Here is a 20044-nt window from a genome sequence, read left to right as displayed (position 1 = left end):
GAGATTGTCTGTACACCAATGTTCATTGCAGCTTTATTCCACAATAGCCAAAAAGGGGTAACAATTCAAATATCCATCAACATTTGGACAGATGAACAAAATGCAGTATTATAAATACAATGAAATATTATTTAGCCTTAAAAAGGAATGAGACTCTGACACATGCTATAACACGGATGAACCCTGAAAACAGCATAAATGAAGTATGTCAGACACAAAAGAGCAAATATTACGTTACTCCACTTAAAGTATCTAGAATAGTCAAATTCACAGACAAATTAGAATGGCTGCCAGGGGCTAGGGGGAGGGAAAAATGGGGAGTGACTGTTTAATGGATAGTTTCAGTTTGGAATGATGAAAAAATTCTGGAGGTGGACAGCGGCGATGGTTGACTGACAAAATGAACGTACTGAATCCCTCTACATGTACACTTAAAAATGATTAAAATGGTAAATTCTATGTTTTGTGTATTTTACCACAAAAAAGGTTAAAAAGGAAAAAACATACAATTTTTTATTGGCCAAATGCAGAACTATAGTATGGTGGTAGCATTAAGAAACTTAGCAGAGTGATAACCTCCCTTTCTTCCCCATGTTAAAGAATGCATTTGAATATACTTGCTTCACTTAATAGGTTTCCCAGCAAGGAGTAGTGATTAGGGAAAGCCAAGTCTGCATGGAGGTGAGATGTTCTCAAAAAAGTTGAGGCTAGAAGTAAATTTCTTAGAAACACAACAGTTTAAAATTACACAGTGTAGGGGCAACTGGGTGGCTCAGTTCCAAGTGTCTGATCTCATGATTGGATGATTCATGATCTCATAATCTCACGGTTCATGAGTTCGAGCCCCTAGTCAGGCTCAGCACTGGCAGTGCAAAGCCTACTTGGGATTCTCTCTCTCTGCCCCTCTGCTCTTTCTCACAAAATAAATAAACTTAAAAAAAAGAAAGAAGAAGGGAAGCTGGTGAGAGAACTGACGCCAAACAGCCTTGGACTCCAAAAAGATATGCTTTGTAAGTTACAAACAGAGTAAACTTTCATTGAGTGTTTGCTATTTGTCAGCCAATGTTCTAATAAGCACTTTATATGCATTACCTTATGTTTTAACAAAATTGGCCTTGGTGACTCTACTTGCAACCAAATTTTTGCTCCTCTTAATTACACAAAAAGGTTAACTTAATAGTAAAACAGTCTGGCTATGGGATGGATTTCTGAAGCCAACTGCTTTCAGATATTTAAGAAGGGTTTTTTAAAATTACACAGTTAATTCATTTCCCCTCAACAGCATCTCTCCAATATCCTACCACATGCATACACATAAGTGCATAAAAACTGCATTTAAACAGTAAAAAAAAAAAAAGAGAATAATGATACCCTTTAAGCCTTGGTTGTCCAGCCTTACATTTAGTGTGTGTTTTACTTTCTAGTTCTTCTCCCACCCCAATTCCCATCTCTGACTCCACAGTATAAATAATTTTATTGGTTTTTTGGATTATAAAAAAAAAGACACACGCTGTCATTTAAAAATACATACGAAATGTAAAAACACCTAAAAGTCACCTCGAATGGCTAATTATTTATTTGCATTAATAATCATAGTATAGGGATGCCTGGGTGGCTCAGTCGGTTAAGCATCTGACTTCAGCTCAGGTCATAATCTCACGGTTTGTGAGTTCAACCACCGCATCGGGCTTGTGCTGACAGCTCAGAGCCTGGAGCCTGCTTCGGATTCTGTGTCTCCCTCTCTCTCTGCCCCTCTGCCATTCATGCTTTGTCTTTCTCTCTCAAAAATAAATAAACATTAAAAAAAATTTAAGAAAATAATCATAGTATAAATTACTCTCAGATAATAAATGACCTAAAAATAGTAAAAATTAAGCAGTAAGAAATGATATACTAACATTTCAATCTAAATTTTTTTGGTAACTGAAAATACCTTATCATTTTTAGTATTAAAGATACTTCAATCCTAATGTTGAACTGTAAATAGCTAACAATTCTTACCAACTTCATGAACAGTTTTAGTTATAGTTTTTAGTAGTATCTGCATGCATCAAAGTATTTTGTTTTTGAGAGAGAGTGCACACACAAGTTGGGGAGGGGCTGAGAGAGAGCGAGAGAGAGAAAATCCCAAGCAGGCTATGTGCTGTCAGCTCACAAACCAGGAAATTGTGACCTGAGCCAAAACCTAGAGTCGGACACTCAACCAACTGAGCCACCCAGGCGCCCCTGCATGTATCAATTTTTAAACTTTACACTTTAACTTTACACTTAAAATTATCCTTCAAAACTAAGATTTTTGTAAAATGCCTTCTATCAAGACTAATTTATTGCCTTTCAATAGTCAAAGTACTTTTGGGAATGTGGAAAAATACAATTCAGATTTCATTCCTTTTGTTAATGTAAAATTATCAACAACTATAGAACTCTTTGATGTAGGCAAGTCAGCCCTATATGGAGCAGAACAAACAGCCATGGAAGCCACACAATCTAACCTGGAGGGGTTCTATAAGAAATCTACCAGTGCTGAAAACATCTACCACCAGAATCATCCCTTTAGGTTACTGCATTATTTTCAGAACACATTTGTTAAACTGTAAACGTTCACTAGGAAAGAAAAATTATTATATATATATAAAAAAGAAAAGTTCATATTTTTTTAAATGTAAGGAGCATAATGCACTCAGTAAAAATTAACTGTTAATTAAAATAAAATAAAAATACTTAGATTCACTCCTTCAAGGAAAATAGAGATCAAGTACTAAAAGGCTTATATATTCAAAGTAATGGCACTTACCTCTAAAATTTGACCAACTCTAATTAGTGGGTGCCCATCAGCCTGGACCACTGTTACCTGACAAGGAGACTGTGACAGAATGCTAGAAGAGCTAGCACAAGTCTAAAAACAAAGAGAAAACACAAGGACACTTTCTTTATATAATATTAAACCTAGGCAAAATTTAAAGGTCACTAAAACACTACTTAAGGGACACCTGGTATATACTTATGTTTGATATAAGTATCCACCTTGTTGTTATAAGTTGATATATCCACCTTGTGGTGGATACCACATGGTCACTGGCAGTGTTTTGTGGTCACCTAAAAAAAGGCAGAGCTCTTTTACAGGAGCCTGAAGGAGGTGCCTCAGGCCTCTACACTCATCTATATAGTAAGACAATTTACAGAATGCAAATAGAACCTAGCTGAGGTCATAATTAAATTCAAAATAAAATTGTTCTAAAATAAGATATGAGAGGTGCCTGGATGGCTCAGTCAGTTAAGCATCCAACTCTTAATCTTAGCTCAGGTCTTAGCTCAGATCTTGAACTCTTGTGAGTTCAAGCCCCACATTGGGCTCCATGCTGTGCATGAAGCCTACTAACGGAATGAATGAATGAATGAATGAGATAAAATAACATGAAAAATAAATTTTTTTAAAAACCTTTATGATATGAACATGGCTTAGAATTTAAAAAAGTAAAATTAAGATGTCTTATATTCTATAAATGCTTCATTTTTATACTCTTACCTTAGACTGGTCAAGAATTTGAAATTTTTCCCATATTCTTTTATCACTTTCAAATTTTTTCCAAGGATTGTTCCATTTTTCAGAAGCTTCTTTTTCTTTCTTCTTTAAAGCAACCTGTTCATCTGTAAATAATGTCCTTTTTTAAAAAAATGTATAAAAACTGTAAAAAAAAAATCATGTAAACAAATCATGACCTTCTTAAAGAGTGCAGATTCCAACACAGATCTAATCAAAACTGTTTTTTAGGGAGATTACCTCACAAAACAGAGAAGAATTTTAAGAAATATGGAATAAAAGAAAACATTTAACCAGAACCAAACTTATGTATGGCACAGATGGATGTAAAAATGTTTATCACAATTGGCAATAAAAAGCAATTTTTTCAGAACGTATTTTATAACATGCTAATTATTCTGAAGTTCTACTTTCCTATAATGTTCACTCAGGTATTACAAAGAGATTGAAAAGTGAGACCTCTGGATTCAGAGAACCCTGTAATCGAATCCTAGTTCAACCACTTCCTATCTGTGTAACGGGGCAAATCACTGTTCACCTTTCTAAAACTCAGTTTCTTCTTTTGTAAAATGAGAATAGTGCCTATTTCAGTATAGGACCTAGCACAAATTAAGTATGTAATAAATGCCATTATTATTCATAACCGCTGAAAAGTGAAAAAGCAAAATCTTGTATCTAACAAACTAATATAACAACAAGGTCCCAAATCAATAGTTCTTAAAAATTCAGAGACGTATAGGGGCACCTGGGTGGCTCAGTCGGTTAAACACCCGACTCTTGGTTTTGGCTCAGGTCATGGTCTCATGGTCTCACGAGTTCAAGCCCCACGTCAGGCTCCACACTGACAGAGCAGAGCCTACTTGGGATTCTCTGTCTCCCTCTCTCTCTGCCCCTCCCCATTCATGTTGTCTCTCTCTTTTTTTTTTTTTAATTTTTTTTTTTTTCAAAGTTTTTAATTTATTTTTTTTGGGACAGAGAGAGACAGAGCATGAACGGGGGAGGGGCAGAGAGAGAGGGAGACACAGAACCGGAAACAGGCTCCAGGCTCTGAGCCATCAGCCCAGAGCCTGACGCGGGGCTCGAACTCAAGGACCGCGAGATCGTGACCTGGCTGAAGTCGGACGCTTAACCGACTGCGCCACCCAGGCGCCCCCTTTTTTTTTTTTTTTTAATTTTTTTTTTTTTTTTTTATGTTGTCTCTCTCTTAAAAATAAACTTTAAAAAGATTCAGAGATGTATAAATCTAAATTTCAAGAAAATTAATGAAAGCAGGACTTTAGCAAAGAGAAAGGTGCTTTCTTAACAGAAGAAAGTAAACTCTTTTTAGGTAATAAAACATAAAACACTTTAGTCATTTCCAAGCAGTTCCATCTTACTTCAGAAGTTTGGTGTTACAGTCTGATAAGCAAAATGTGTATTGAAAGAAAATATTTAAAGCTGAAATTATGATATAAAAACACAACGAATCTCCAAACCTTCAGATACTGTTAGCATACATTTAATTTCTTCAAACTTCTGCTACTTTGACTTCCAACATAATAATTCATTCCCAATTTCTTCTGCTTATCTCTTTTTCTATATCACCTGTCTCATCAGCGATATGACTGCCTCACAGGACTCTCTAGTTGAGTGCAAGATGAAGCCCATCTCTATGCTTTTACTTTTCTTTTAATTTTTTTTTTTAATGTTTATTTATTTTGAGAGTGACAGACAGACAGTGCAAGCAGGGGAGGGGCAGAGAGAGAGAGACAGAGAGAGAGAGAGAGAGAGACACACAGACAGACACAGAATCCAAAGCAGGCTCCAGGCTCTGAGCTGTCAGCACAGAGCCCGACGCGGGGCTCGAACTCATGGACTATGAGATCATGCCCTGAGCCAAAGTCAGACGCCTAACCGACTGAGTCACCCAGGTGCCCCGAACCCAATTATTTTTAAATAAAACCATTAAATGCATAGGATTTCTACAACAGAAAAATATGAAAATGGATTCTCAGGAACTGAGAAAAGTTTAGGAATCTTTGAGCTCCAGAATGATACTAATGATATTAATGCTCATCGCTCACCTCTGGTCTTTTGGTGCACACCGAGTAGACAAAAAGACACAACCTAATCTATAATAATAACAGGTATAATAATTACCTACCAAGCTCTTTCCTCCACTGGGCTTTTTTTGCTTCCAACAAACTTCTATCACGTTCTCTTTCCCCCAGGGTACTGAATATGTCAGCTGGTTTCCATGCATTCTCTCTAACACAAAAAATAACAGAAACCTTATTATATGTTTCTATACAAGTTACCCATAAATATTAAGTAATAAACTTTTAAACAGCTCACAGTCTTCACAGTAAATATTTCACATGCAAGTCAAGGAAAAGCAGAACCATTTTCACCAGATGACCCCACAATAACATATAGGAGTTACATACATGACAATTTTCTGTTCATACTGCTTAGATGTCTCTTGATTTTTATTTAAAACAGATTTACTTTCATCTAGGACAGATGAAAGAGCCTCAGTTTTTTGGAGTACTCCCATAACGTTTTCGTCATTTGGCTGATTAGAAATATTGTTTAAATGTAGACTGCCACGACCTAGGGAGTAAAAATGCATGTTTTAAAATTAACACTAAAATTACACATATTACAATACCTTATCTTGGCATACTGCTACGCACTTTAAAAACACTGCCTTAACATTACCAAAGTAATTACCTCTCACAGCAATCCTTCAGTAGGTATTATCGTTCCCTTTTGTGAAAAAAGGAAACTGAGCCCAGCGGTTAAATGGTCCAGAACATCTATACAATCTCTTGTGTCAAATATGAAAACAAACAAGCAACAACAACAAAAACCCTCCATTTACTCTTGTTGATAATATTTTTACAAATAATATAAAACAAATCACAACTTAAAGGAGAATAAATGCAAATAGCTTTATGAAAAACTCATTACCTTGTCCTTATTCTTCTCATTTAGCTGGGAAATCAATGGAAAACTTTATTATGGACCACTGTCTCTATGCCTCTGTTATACCTGTTACAAATGTTTTATACAGGTTCCTATGCTTGGCTCAAACACTGTTCTAATTCTACCTCAGTGTGCTAGTTTTCCCAGTGAAGAGAAAGCATATTTAATATGCAGGTCAATACATGATTAGACAAATTCTGCCTTCAACTTTGTTGACGTTATCTCTCACTATGCATAGTAAGTTTTTATTTTTTGTTCTCTAGGCTACAATTCTAGCCTCTAAAGACCCAGCTCCCTCATTTTACAAAGAACAATCTAGGCCAAGAGAAGGTAAATTACTCCAACTTGTCCCCAAATCAGTTGTGGGGCCTCTTTCTAGTGACTGTTAATTTTAATTTATTTCATTATCACCTAACAAAATTTTAATGATAGTTCTACTCATATTAATTCCTTAGCTCAAAGCTGAAACTGGAAGGCTTTTAAAAACATAACACAATGCCCTAATGAAACAGAAGACATGTAACACTCTACTACTCCTTCCAAATCTATGTTTTACATTGATTAAAAAGATAGTGCTGCCAATCCTCAACGTAGATTAAGGGTCAAAGAAGGCAAAATGCAGGAGCCAGGAAAAAAATCTTTTCAGCAACTCAAGTCAAATATTCAAAGTAAAGGTTCCCTCAATTTTCACTAGAAATTCTATAGTGGTCTTTTAAAACATTTAATATAGGGGCGCCTGGGTGGCTCAGTCGGTTAAGCGTCCGACTTCAGCTCAGGTCACAATCTCGCGGTCCGCGAGTTCGAGCCCCGCGTCGGGGTCTGGGCTGATGGCTCGGAGCCTGGAGTCTGCTTCCGATTCTGTGTCTCCCTCTCTCTCTGCCCCTCCCCCGTTCATGCTGCGTCTCTCTCTGTCTCAAAAATAAATAAACGTTAAAAAAAATTAAAAAAAAAAAACATTTAATATAATTATTTTTAATGTAAGTACAGCCTTCTATATTCTAAAGTAAGTACAATAGCTTTTTTACTCTAGAGTCCACAGAATTGGTAATTCTGCATGAGAAAACTGTTCTCTAAAAGAATAATTATTTTAAAAGATTGTTACACAGTAACTTAGAATTTAAGAGGCACAGTTATATCAAATCCAATGAATGAGAAATTCGAAAACAAGTACATATTGGTAAAGTTAATATTAATTAAAACTTCAAAAAAAACCTTACATGTTTCCTCCTTTCCATTTTCAATCAGGGAAATAGATCCATTCCCTTGGTTCACAGTCATCAAAATCTGTTGTAGTTGGTCTTGTGTTAGACACACCAAACTGCTCTTCATATTTGCAGCTGTGATGTGTTTTTGGCAAAGCTTCTCTTCAGATACTATAGATGTATTTATGGTGTTTCTAGTCTTCTGTATATTGGGGGTGGCAGGTGAAATCTCTTTCTGGACATAAAGACAGTCTTTATCTACATACTGCTTGCATAAATCCTTAGTGGGTGAAAAAGTCATACTATTTTTTTCACCTTTTGCCTGTGAAGTTTCTGAACCCATTCTCTTCTTTTGCAAAAGTTTTCCACTCTTGATACAAGTATTTTGTGTTGATTTTAGAATGTATCCAGTTTGTTTTGTTCTTAATGGACATTTTGCAATCTTGGTCTTATTTCCCATCTGTTAAAATACCAGAAATTTATACTTTATAACAGCCCATGAAAAATCAAACAATTATCTTTATTTATATTGTCTGTGATGTCAGGCCTCTAAATTTTTTTTCCATTTTGCTGTTAAAAGATTATATCCATGAGAAAATAACCTTTAACCTTTGCAAATCTACTTGAAAGCTTCATCAACAACCGGAAATTACTTTATTTCAAGATAATGAATACAGAAGAATTTTCATTCTAGCTGTTGTAGAACATCTCCATTCTACTTCAGCTTGGAATCTCATGTCATGATTATACCACTCATACTACCAATTTTCTTTATAGGTATCTATAGGCCTGTGCATTAGTTACTTAGGTCAGTTATGCCTTGAATAACTTAACTTGTGGGTCGACATCCCTCTAGCGTAACTCCTGTCTTAATTATTAGTGCTTTCATATCCACATAGATCATTTTTCCAATTCCCTGGCCTCTCATTTCCTTGAACTCTGCTCTTCTACTCTTGTCCTCCAAGCCACCTCAGTTACTCATTCCCATAGTGATATCTTATAGTGACCTTGTTACTCCTAACTTGCAATCCCTCCATAGTCTCAATTTCAATCACGGCACAATGACCAACACTCTCCTTGCATATCCCAATTCTGATAATTCTTTAACTCACCTGGGATCTATAATCTATTGATTCTACTACCTTCCTCTTGTCCTCATTTCCTTCCTTAAATTCCACAATCAACCAAAACCACCACTGCCTTCCATTCCCAACTCCTGCTCTGACATACACTTTGCAAATCCCCAAACTGGTAAAATCTAACTCTTCATCACCTACTCTGTGCCTGCACTACTCAGGAAGAAAAATACCAAGCCACAATATTTAGTTTCACCTTAAATACATGCCCAAACAACATGCTACCCTACAGTCAAACATTTCCCAAATTCATTTACTCTTAACAATTTCAACTTTCTCCTCTTTCCCAAATTCCTAACACTTTCTCTTTCATAACTTATTCTCAGCTGAAAATCTTGATCAATATTTCACTAAAAATCTTATAGAGAAGCATTCTGAAAAAACTTCAAGAAATTTCTACCACCAAATCTGTATCAGCATCAAGAGTCATACAAACCTGCTTGTACTCCTGTTATTCATACATATTCATATAACCCGTTCTCAGGGATCTTTCTGCAGCAATTCTTTGCTTTCTCCTGAATCAACTGTTTCTTTTCTGCTGGATCACATCATTTTTTATCACCTTAAAAAATACATGATTCCACTTTCTCCTCTCATCTCCCATAATCCCATTCCCAACAAACTTTCACCCACACGACTCCACTAAAACTCATCAAGGTCACTAATAACTTTTATGTTGCAAATCCAGTGACTGATTCTCAGATCCTCATCCTAACATGTTATCAGCATGTGACACAGTTGATTATTCCTTCTATTTTGAATACTTAAAAAAAAAATTTTAATATTTATTTTTGAGAGACACAGAGCATGAGTAGGGGAGAAGCAGAGAGAGGAGAGACCGAAGCAGGCTCCAGGCTCTGATCTGTCAGCACAGAGTCCGACATGGGACTCAAATTCACAAACTGTGAGATCATGAGCTGAAGTCTGATGCTCAGCCAACTGAGCTACCCAGGGGCCCCAACTCCTTCCACTTTGAATCACTTTCTCTACTTCACTTCCAGGACTCCACAATCCTGGTTCTTGCTGCTCCTTTCCCCCAGACCTCTTAAAGTTGCTCAGTCCCAGGATCTCTTCTCTAAGTTACCTCATTCACTTGCTAATTTCATTTACCCTTGTGGCTCTAAATATTATCCATATACTAAGGACTCCCAAATTTGTCTCCAGGATGGAACTCTCCCCTAACTTAAGGTTCCATCTGCCTATCCAAACACTTCCACTGGGTTTCTAATAGCCATTTAAAACTCAGCATGCCCCATATAACCTATGAAAAGAATTCACAGTGACAAAAGTACATTATACACAGGACTTCCAAACGTTCTCATATTTATCATATATACCATATATATATATATATATATATATATATATATATATATATACCATGTATATATACCATATATATATTCCTGCAAAGTCTGCTATGGACTGTGTGTATGTATGTGCACACACAGATTGGATAGGATCGAATAAAATTGTCTTTAATCACACACACACACACACAAAAAAAAAGCCTCAGCAAGCCCCAAATCAAACTCTTGATCTCCCACATGCCCCTAAATAACTTCCTCCTTTCAGAGGAAGCTACCCATGCCAAAAATTTTGGAATTATCTCTCCTATGCCACACTTGTCATTAAACCTTGTTTTGCTCCATCTTCAAAATATGTCCTGAATCTGACCACTCCTGAACATTTCTTGTGCCCTCTACTCCAAGTCATTATAATGCTCTTGCCTGAATTTCTAAAAGCCTGCTTTTCCTACTTCTGCCTTCACTTCCCAGTCTGTGCTCGGCACAGCAGCCACAGGGTACCTTAGTAGGTAAAGTCACATCATGTCACTTTTTTCAAAAGCTTCTAAGGCCTTCCTATCTTACTTAGGAAGAAAACTGAACTTCTTACTCTGACCTAATGATCTGTGCATGCTTCACATTTTATCCCCTTACCTGATCTCTCTGATCTCATTTTGTCTTAGCCTCCAGACACGTGGGCTTCTTATTCCTTGAATAAGACTCTCTTAATTTCAGGCCTTAGCATTAGTCAATCCCTCTACCTGGGCCATTCTTCCCTCATGGTTTATGTACTCACCTCCTTCAAATCTTTGCTCCAACATCACTGGCTCAGTGAGGTCTTCTCTGAACAACTGATTTAAATTTGCAGGTTTCCTGTTCTCCCTCACACTCTCACCTACCTAGCACTCCCTTTTCCAAAGACTGCTGTGCCCCTAAAGTGACTGTGCCTCTTCCCTTTCTCTTTTTCCCTATAGCACTTTTCATCTTGTGACATTGTATATTTTGCTTACTGTATGCCCATTCAACTCAATCTTTTTTTTAATGTTTGTTTATTTTTGAGACAGAGCATGAGCAGGGGAGGGGCATAGAGACAGGGAGACAGAACCAGAAGCAGGTTCCAGGCTCCATGCTGTCAGCACAGAGCCCGAAGCAGCACTTGAACCCACGAACTGTGAGATTATGACCTGAGCTGAAGTTGCACGCTTAACTGACTGAGCCACCCCAAGTGCCTCTATTCGTTTCCAATGTAAACTCCCTAGGGCAGAGATTTTTTATACTTTGTCCACTGTATAGCTCCAGTACAGAACAATGAGTGGAACAAAATAGGTGTTAAGTGAATTTTTTGTTGACTACCCTCAACTACACTATTTTAAAGACTGAATTATCTCTCTCCCCCATATTTATTCCCCTTTCCAAAATATCCTATTTCTGTGGCACTGTTGTCCTAATCTCTCAGACCAGTAAGCATGGAGTCATCTTTAACTTTATCCTCTTTCATGGTCTTCTTTGGCTTATGAACAAGTATTGGTCATTTCTTCCTTTCAAATATCTTTTTCTCACCATTTACATGATGATAAGCCTAAATTCAGGTTTTCATTACCACACTACTAGATTACAGTCTGCCTAATTCATACCTTTCCTCTATTAATCCATTATACATTTCAGTAAACCCAATTAACCGAAAGTAATTCAACACCCATTTAATCACTATTAATTGTTGCTTTTTATGTGCTCACCAATAAAGAAAAGCACTAGAGGTGTAAAAATGAAGAAGATATTTGCTGTCAAACAGTAGGGTAGATGCCCCACGACTTTCACCCGGCTTATCATATCCCAACTCTCCTGGTCTTTCAGTAACTTATATAATATACAACCACACTTAGACCAAGTAGCCATTCACATTTCACCTGACTTTTCAAAATGTACCTGTAGTATCAGCCACAGATCTGTTTGTTATTCTCTTCACCTCATCCAAATCCTATTTGTTCCTAGCTTCAGGCTTTTGATAATACCAATGTAATTGGTACCACAATGTAAAATGCCTTTTATCCTCTCATCCCTGTGGCTACTTTAATATAACTAATTCTCTAAGTGAGAAATGGCAAACTCGAATACGTACTGTAAATTAGGCTAGGTAGGAAACAAGATGAGTTGAAAGCATTTTTCCACCTAAAGGAGGCAGTCACCATCAGAACCAACCTACACTGCCAAACAGGAATCCAGTATTTCAAGAGAACCAAAAATGACAGATTTTACATTAAACTCTCCAATGTTTAGATACTGGCAATTCACTCTAGTTTTTGAAAACCATTGTGTGGAATAAGCAAATTATTAGCTGACTGCATGTAGCTTACAGAGCTGAGCCCTACCACTTCAGACTCCAACTACAGCTCCTACTTTCTCACCCTTCTTTGACTCATATGGGCCTTTTTTTGGTCACTAATAGTTGAGCATTTTGTTTCTCTAATCAGTTGCTCATTCAAACTAAGTGCAGTGCATGCCATTAACATATCTTGAAGTCATTTCTGTCCCCTTCTTTCCATTTCACTAGCCACCACCCATGTTCAAGAACTTATGACTCTCCCTGGACTATATTTGGCCCATAACTATGGTCTCTCAGTTACAATCTGTCCTTTGTAGGGCTGTCCGAAGCCCTATCCTACAACACAAATTATACCGTATCTACTCCACTTTTCAAAAATACTTTAATGCTCCCTACATACAAATCAAGGAAGTTCAAATTCTCTAAGTATATATTTAAACTCTTTAAAGGGTGCCTGGCTGTCTCAGTCTGTTAAGCGTCTGACTCCTGATTTCAGCTCAGGTCACGATCTCAGTTCATGAGATCAGGCTCTGCATCGGACTCTTGCACTGATGGCGCAGAGCCTGCTTGGGATTCTCTCCCTCTCTCTCTGCCCCTCCCCTACTCATGCTCTCAAAATAAATAAATTTTTAAAAAAAATTAAACTCTTTAAGACTAAACCCTCCCCTAAGCTTTATGTTCTAAACTTCCCCGAGATACACACTATTCCCCAAATGCAAATTAGGCTTTCTATCTTGGTATTGTGCCCAGTATTTTCTCTGAACTTAGAATACACTCCCCTACCTCTTTACCTATAAATATCTGCCTCATCTTTTAAGTTCTAATTAAAATGTCACCTCGTTTATGAAGCATTCCCTGGTCTCCTCAAACCACAAAGGGCTGCTCTTTGCAGTGTTGTCTGCCTTTTATAACCCTACTGTGGTATACATTATCCTACTATAGTACACATCATATTCTGCTTGTAATATAGAGTTATTTACCTGACACCCTCACTTCCAAAACACAAGGACCAGGTTTTGCTCATTTCCTTTCTTTCAATCACAGAAGAAATAAAGTCAAGAATGGCACTCTACTAGAATTTTACATCTTCAGTAAATCCTTGTTAAATAAAAACTTACTAATTGACGATCTAATTTAAATAGAATTATCCTGCAAAATTTCACTTACAAAAAAAAAAAAAAAAAAAAACAGACCAAAAAATCTTCTAAAAATATTTAACAAAATGGGGGTAGGGGGGTGGGCAGGAAGGGCAATGATGTGGCATGAGGTCAATATATACTCAGCTCAATTCTGATTATCTTTTGTAGCTAAATGGCAGGGGAGAAAAAAAAAAAACAAAACCAATAAATGGAAGCAGCAAAAGATCATGAACTACCAAATAAATATTCAATTATGTTCAGGTTACTTATTAAGAAAAAGCAATCTAGACCAAATAATTCCAAGTGTTTACTGGATTATGTGAATTTTAATAGATCAAAATAGATCAAGTCTTCATGTCAAAATTTTTACATAGCCAAACTGTTTTTTAACTAGTTTTAATTCTATCAATATTTTTCATAATACAATGTCCAATGAATTTGTTTAGTACTGGCTGACTTTATCATTTATATGGGGCCAGGATGCCAAAGCTAGAAAGAATCAGAGAAAAGTAACATTTTAAAATATAAAATGTGCTACTTAACACTAATATTGTGTATATCCTTTAGCATGACACTATTCTGCTTCTCACATGTAGAAATACCTATGAAAAAAATTTTTAAATGTTTTACATTTCAACTAATATGTGTGACAATTTTTTTTTAATGTTTGGTTTTGAGAGAAAGAGAGACAAAGTGCAAGCAGGGTAGGGGCAGACAGAGAGCAAGACACAGAACCTGAAGCAGGCTCTAGGCTATGAGCTGTCAGTACAGAGCCTGACCTGGGGTTCGAACTCATAAACCTCAAGATAATGGCCTGAGCCAAAGTCAGACACTTAACCAACAGAGCCACCCAGGCGCCCAAGTAACAATTTTTTTTTTTTTTTTAAGCTCTTCAGCTGATTTTAATGTTCATTTTTTATTTTTGAGACAGAGAGACAGAGCATGAACAGGGGAGGGTCTGAGAGAGAAGGAGACACAGAATCCGAAACAGGCTCCGGGCTCCAAGCTGTCAGCACAGAGCCTGATGCGGGGCTTGAACCCACGGACCGCGAGATTATGACCTGGGCCGAGGTCGGATGCTCAACCGACTGAGCCACCCAGGCACCCCCCAAGTGACAATTTTAAGTGTAAGAGTTTAGAAGTTTATTCATTTATTTTGAGAGAGAGCAGGGGAGGGGCAGAGAGAGTGAGAGAAAGAGAATCCTAACCAGGTTCCACACTGTCAGTGCAGAGCCCAACGCAGGGCTCAATCCCACGAATCATCAGATCATGACTTGAGCCAAAGAGTCAGACATTTAATCAACTGAGCCACCCAGGTGCCCGAGTAGAAGAGTTTAGAATTTATAAATTACTCATGACACTGAATCATTAACATTTCTTTCATTTCTCTTCCTAAAAGCTTAAGAAATTAAACTGGTAACCATCTTTAACTTCATATTCCTTACCACGGATTTAAAAAAATGCAGAAGGGATTTTGAAAAATTTAAAAAGTACTCGGACCACAGAGGTGTTAAACTTAATCATGACGAGATGAGAGTTCAGCTGTGTTTAAAGAGCACACTATGACAATGACAGTAATTCAACCTATGAGGAAAGGGAAAACCAGAACTGTAGGTAGGTGTTGTAGTCACTCAGGAGCTTCTCCCAGTAGAAGAAAAACACTATGAAGAGAGAATTCATGAATAACTTATGGGAAAGAGAATCCAACATAAAGCTGAATGAGATTTGGGAAATTAAAAACAGATTTAAGCAAAAAAAAAAAAAAAAAAAAAAAAGATAAGTACTACTATCTTTGTATTTTACCTTCTGTGAGGAGCAAAGAAAGAAATGAGGAAGATCTCAGCAACCCCTATAAGTAAAGGAAGAGAAGCTCCTTCAAGTAAAATCAATCTAGAAGGGAGACTTAGGTTTCATTAGAATTTTTTCCCCAGCTTTATTAAGGTATAATTGACAATTAAAAACTGTATATATTTAAGGCATACAACTAGATGATTTGATAAATGCATACACTGTGAAACAGTCACCACAATCAAGTGAATTAACATATCCATCACCTTACATAGTTACCATCATCAGTATTTTGAAGTCTCAAAAGCAAGAGGAATAAAATCAAACAATTTGCTCCAAGACAGTAAATAATAATTTAAGATCAACATCGACTGAGACAGTTACTCTGGAAAAAAAAGAATCCTAGAATAAAATATTTTTAGATTGATAATAGAATCTTGTGATGATTCTATCAAAAGTCCAAGACTAGTAATTTTATTATAGGCATGAAAGGAGATCTCCATATGTTCTAGGCTGGTTAAAAAGACAATGAAATGTCTTCACAAAATGTGGTGACTGAAGCAAATCCATTAAGGACATTGATGGAAGAAGAAACAGGTGAAAGAAAACAGAGGTCAAGGGAAGATGGAAACCAACTATTACAAGCAGCTTTTTATCTAAGAGCTAAAAAAGGGGTGCTGTAGTTGTTAATGTGACTCAAATAAAATAATTAGTTGCAGGGGCGCCTGGGTGGCTTGGTCGGTTAAGCGTCCGACTTCGGTTCAGGTCATGATCTCACGGTCCGTGAGTTCGAGCCCCACGTCGGGCTCTGTGCTGACAGCTCAGAGCCTGGAGCCTGTTTCAGATTCTGTGTCTCCCTCTCTCTCTGCCCCTGCCCTGTTCACGCTCTGTCTCTCTCTGTCTCAAAAATAAAAAATAAACGTTAAAAATAAAAAATAAAAAAAAAAATAATTAGTTGCAATATTTTAACAGAGCAGGACCAGGAAAAAATATATAATTTGTATTCTGTGATTTTAAAAAAGCACACAAGGTATACAACTATATACCATATTTAGAGAGATAATTTTTACTGGTAACATGTGGAATTACTGATTATCATCACCCATTTATGAAGTGATTATTATGCTCGGTACTCAAGGAACTTCACCTTGATCAAACCTGGAAAAAAGAGCAAAGCCATCAAGAGCTCAGAGTTGAAAAGTGCCACATCATCCAAATTGAGCTCTATTCACAGAAACACAAAGACTTTAAGAAGCTGCAATGATAAAGGAAAAAGGAGGGCTACAGTGAATTATGGAAGAGATAAAATTTCTGCTCATATTAATCTAAACATGGAAAAAAATAGGGAACAAGAAAAGTATGATATCAAAAAACTGAAAGTGGTACTGTATTTTGTAGAAAAAGTCACTATGGGTTCCTGATAAAAATTTAAAAGGAAAATTATCATTAAGCTCAAGTACGATCTCTTAAAGGAGAAGGCAAAATGCATGTAAGAGTCTGTGAATCAGATACACCGTTTTGATGTGGGAAAATGGAATTTGAATATGAAAAGAAAAATATTCTCATTTTAAAGAATATGTATTTTTAAAGATCTTAGGAACTGCACTGTCCAGTGTACTAACTATTAAATTTGCATTCAAAATTAAATAAAATTAAAAATTCACTTCCTTAGTCATACTAGCCACATTTTAAGTGCTAAATAACCACGCATGACTAGTTGCTGACTACTATGTTAGAAAACAATGATCTTAGAATATTTCCATCATCACAAAAAGATTTACTAGGCAGCACTGATGTAGAGAAAAATGTTCTATACACCTTTTTAAACTGAAAAATTATGATCCCATTTCTGTGAAAGGACCAGCCTGAAAGCAAGAGAACAATAACTCCTCATCATTATCCCAAACCCATTATGATAATTTCACAGGAATTCTTTTCAAACCACTGTAAAGAAAACCACATTTTACATTCAAATACAGGTCAGGTCATTTGGCTTACCTTCACAGAATATTTTGATTTACATTCTACAAAAGAAAAAAATAATTACTGGGCCATCAAACAAAAACACACTAAGGCAGTCACAAAATAAATTTTAATTAGCATTGTTTTAAGAAGGCATTTAATAGAAATATTAACTCCAAAAGCATTAACTTTAGGTCCTGAGTGTTCTAACTTTTACAGAATAGTTCAAGAATTTCTATTTCACTTCTATTTATTTTCCAAGATAAAGCTATAAACAGATCAGAGAAAAAAAAAAAAAAATAGGAATACGAATGAGCGGACTACCAAAGTTTACTGAGTTTTAAAACTAATACTAAAAATGATTTTAGCAACTGTGGTCTTACTACAAATTTAATTTTCTCAAACAACATTCTTTATATACACAGAACATAATTACACAAACTTTACCCAGATTATCCATTAGGCAACATATTAAACCTTAAAATATACTGGGACATTAAGTTTTATGAATAAATACTGAGAGTGGTAATAAGCAGTGATGTAATCTGACTTTACTTGGCTAAAAATAAATCTGAAAAAGTGAAAACAGCTTTTTGCAAAGAATCATTTAAATATTACTCTATTATAAGCAAAAAGTACATTAAACTCATATAAATTTTAGGTAGGAATATAAAAGTTAACATTTTAGGTTTCCAGTAACACAGCATACCATATGGAGACAATATTAACTTGGTTTTTCCATCCAATAATTCAGTTTCAAGCTTTAAACCATCTCTGAAAAATAAAAGAAAGTTGTCATTTTTAAGAAACAGCAAAGTTTTAAAGAGAAATGAAATGCTCATTTGAATCTTGAAAATATATACGTTCTTCCCAATTTATACAAGAATTGTAAATATTAAACCATTCTTTTAATTAAAATCATTTTTCAATCCAAGATAAAACTAAACACTCAGAAAATTCCTGAAAATTTCCTGAAACTTACTTGGAAATAATTGGAAATAATTAATAATTATTAATTAATATATTAATTAAAAATAAATTCTTTTATTACCTTTAACATGAAACTTCGTATTTTACTGGTAAGCAATGAATTCAATTATCATGCCATTATTTAACTCTTATAAATCCAGACTGGAAAAAATGCTGTTACCAAAACTCTCCACCTAAGTTAAAGTAGCAAAACATATCTAACTACTATTTGTTCATGACTAATACATTCTATGGCCTGCTACATCATTAATCTGAAAGTGGCCTGTAACATTGCCACCACTGTTACTTTTTGAGCACACTGACACTTTGTTACTATAACAACAATAAATCTGTAATAAGTTTTGGCTGTTATAATTTATTTGTGCATGTCCTATGCAAGAGCACAAAGTTAACAATAGACACTACCAAGGTAACTTGTACAAATCAAGGTCCTAATAAAAATTCCACTGAAAATAAAAATAGTCCACATTTAATTCACTGTTTCCTAAAAGTGAGGGAGGAATAAGTGTAGGTCAATAAACATCAACGGGGACAAATGTGATGTCTAAGAGAGAAAATTAAATCCAGCGGGATCAGCCAAGGAAAAAAAGGTTGAAAAAAGTCTCATTGGGAACACGAAACTGTAGTGTTGGTAAGCAGAGGAAATCAAAATACCCTGTTTTATTAAAACAGTGGGGGAAAACGGACTTTAAAAGTTTCCCTGTTGCAGGGTTAGAATACTCCATGTTTACACGTTCGTGAAACTCAACAAATAAAAGAATGAAACCGAAAAGTACGTCCGTTCAGTATTACTGCACTGTAAACTCCTTTAGGGGCAGCCTGTCTTATTTATTTTTCTCTCTACAGATTCTAGGATACAAAATTCATTTGCTAAATGATGTGTTGTCTGAGTTTGGTAACTTTTCATCTTCTTAAAACATGAACTTCACCATCACTTCCCTGCAACAGTCCTTTTTACTCAACAAACTTAATGAGGGCCTATTAGGGACCAAGCACTGGCAATGCATCGGTTGCTCAAGACTCGGTTCTCCGCATTACGGGCGTTAAACGCCTCTGGGCGCTCCGACAACCTGCAGAGACGCCCAAGGCGCAAAAAATCAGGGCCGGGGCCAGGATTTCTCCCCGGAAAGCCACTAAACTTTATCTCTCCATCTGCCCTTACTGCTTTCCGCCTCTCTTCCCTCACCACCGTGAGGTTAATGAGAGGGCGGAAAGGAGGTCCCGGACAGGTTTACAGCGAGTAACGTTGTGCAAAAGCGGCGGCGGCGACAAACGCCGTCCCGGGCCTCTGGTCCCCTCTCCGCCACAGGCAGCCGAACAATGCCGTATGAGGCGGCGCAAGCCGGGAAGGTGTTCCACGAAGGATTCCAAGGGCCAACCTAGCTTCACCCCGTCTCCGCTAGAGACCACCTTCTCGCCCCAGCTTACCCTAGGTTCATGGCCTGACCTCTCACTCTCTCCACGAACACTCAGGTCCCCTGTGTATGCCGGTTGCCTCCGCCGCTCAACAAGCGCTACGCCCATTGGATACGGTGATGCCGGCGAGCTGGGAGAACAGACCAATCAGAATTAGTCGTGCTGGAGGGTGCTCTCTCTACCGGGGAGAAGCCACTGGGGAGACCCGCTGGGTTAGCCTGGCCTCAGGCGCTTCGCCCTTGTTCTTGGGTAGTGGGGATCTTCGTTCGTTGGAGTTGTAGGCACACCACCCCC

The 20044-nt window shown here is 36.8% G+C and overlaps 1 protein-coding gene across 6 annotated transcripts in view; it reads right to left on the bottom strand.

Moving 5' to 3' along the window:
• CCDC66 (coiled-coil domain containing 66) overlaps nt 1-19788 on the bottom strand; it is a 49754-nt gene extending 29966 nt beyond the window's left edge. For 2 of the 6 annotated variants that reach the window (XM_049640736.1, XM_049640737.1), the window contains exons 1-8: nt 19763-19788; nt 18054-18118; nt 17381-17406; nt 7726-8170; nt 5968-6133; nt 5685-5788; nt 3527-3648; nt 2795-2896 (exon numbers count right to left, since the gene is read on the bottom strand). In XM_049640736.1, coding sequence (XP_049496693.1) covers nt 2795-2896; nt 3527-3648; nt 5685-5788; nt 5968-6133; nt 7726-8170; nt 17381-17406; nt 18054-18118; nt 19763-19773 — 1041 coding nt within the window. In that variant the 5' untranslated portion in view covers nt 19774-19788. Of the gene's footprint in view, nt 1-2794; nt 2897-3526; nt 3649-5680; nt 5789-5967; nt 6134-7725; nt 8171-17380; nt 17407-18053; nt 18119-19762 lie in introns of those variants that run through there. The other 4 variants (XM_049640739.1, XM_049640742.1, XM_049640738.1 and 1 more) reach the window with 4 other exon arrangements.
• Nucleotides 19789-20044: the final 256 nt, after the last annotated feature.

The sequence above is a fragment of the Panthera uncia genome, chromosome A2, assembly GCF_023721935.1.
Source record: "Panthera uncia isolate 11264 chromosome A2, Puncia_PCG_1.0, whole genome shotgun sequence".
NCBI lineage: Eukaryota > Metazoa > Chordata > Mammalia > Carnivora > Felidae > Panthera > Panthera uncia.
This window is presented reverse-complemented; position numbering and strand designations above follow the sequence as displayed.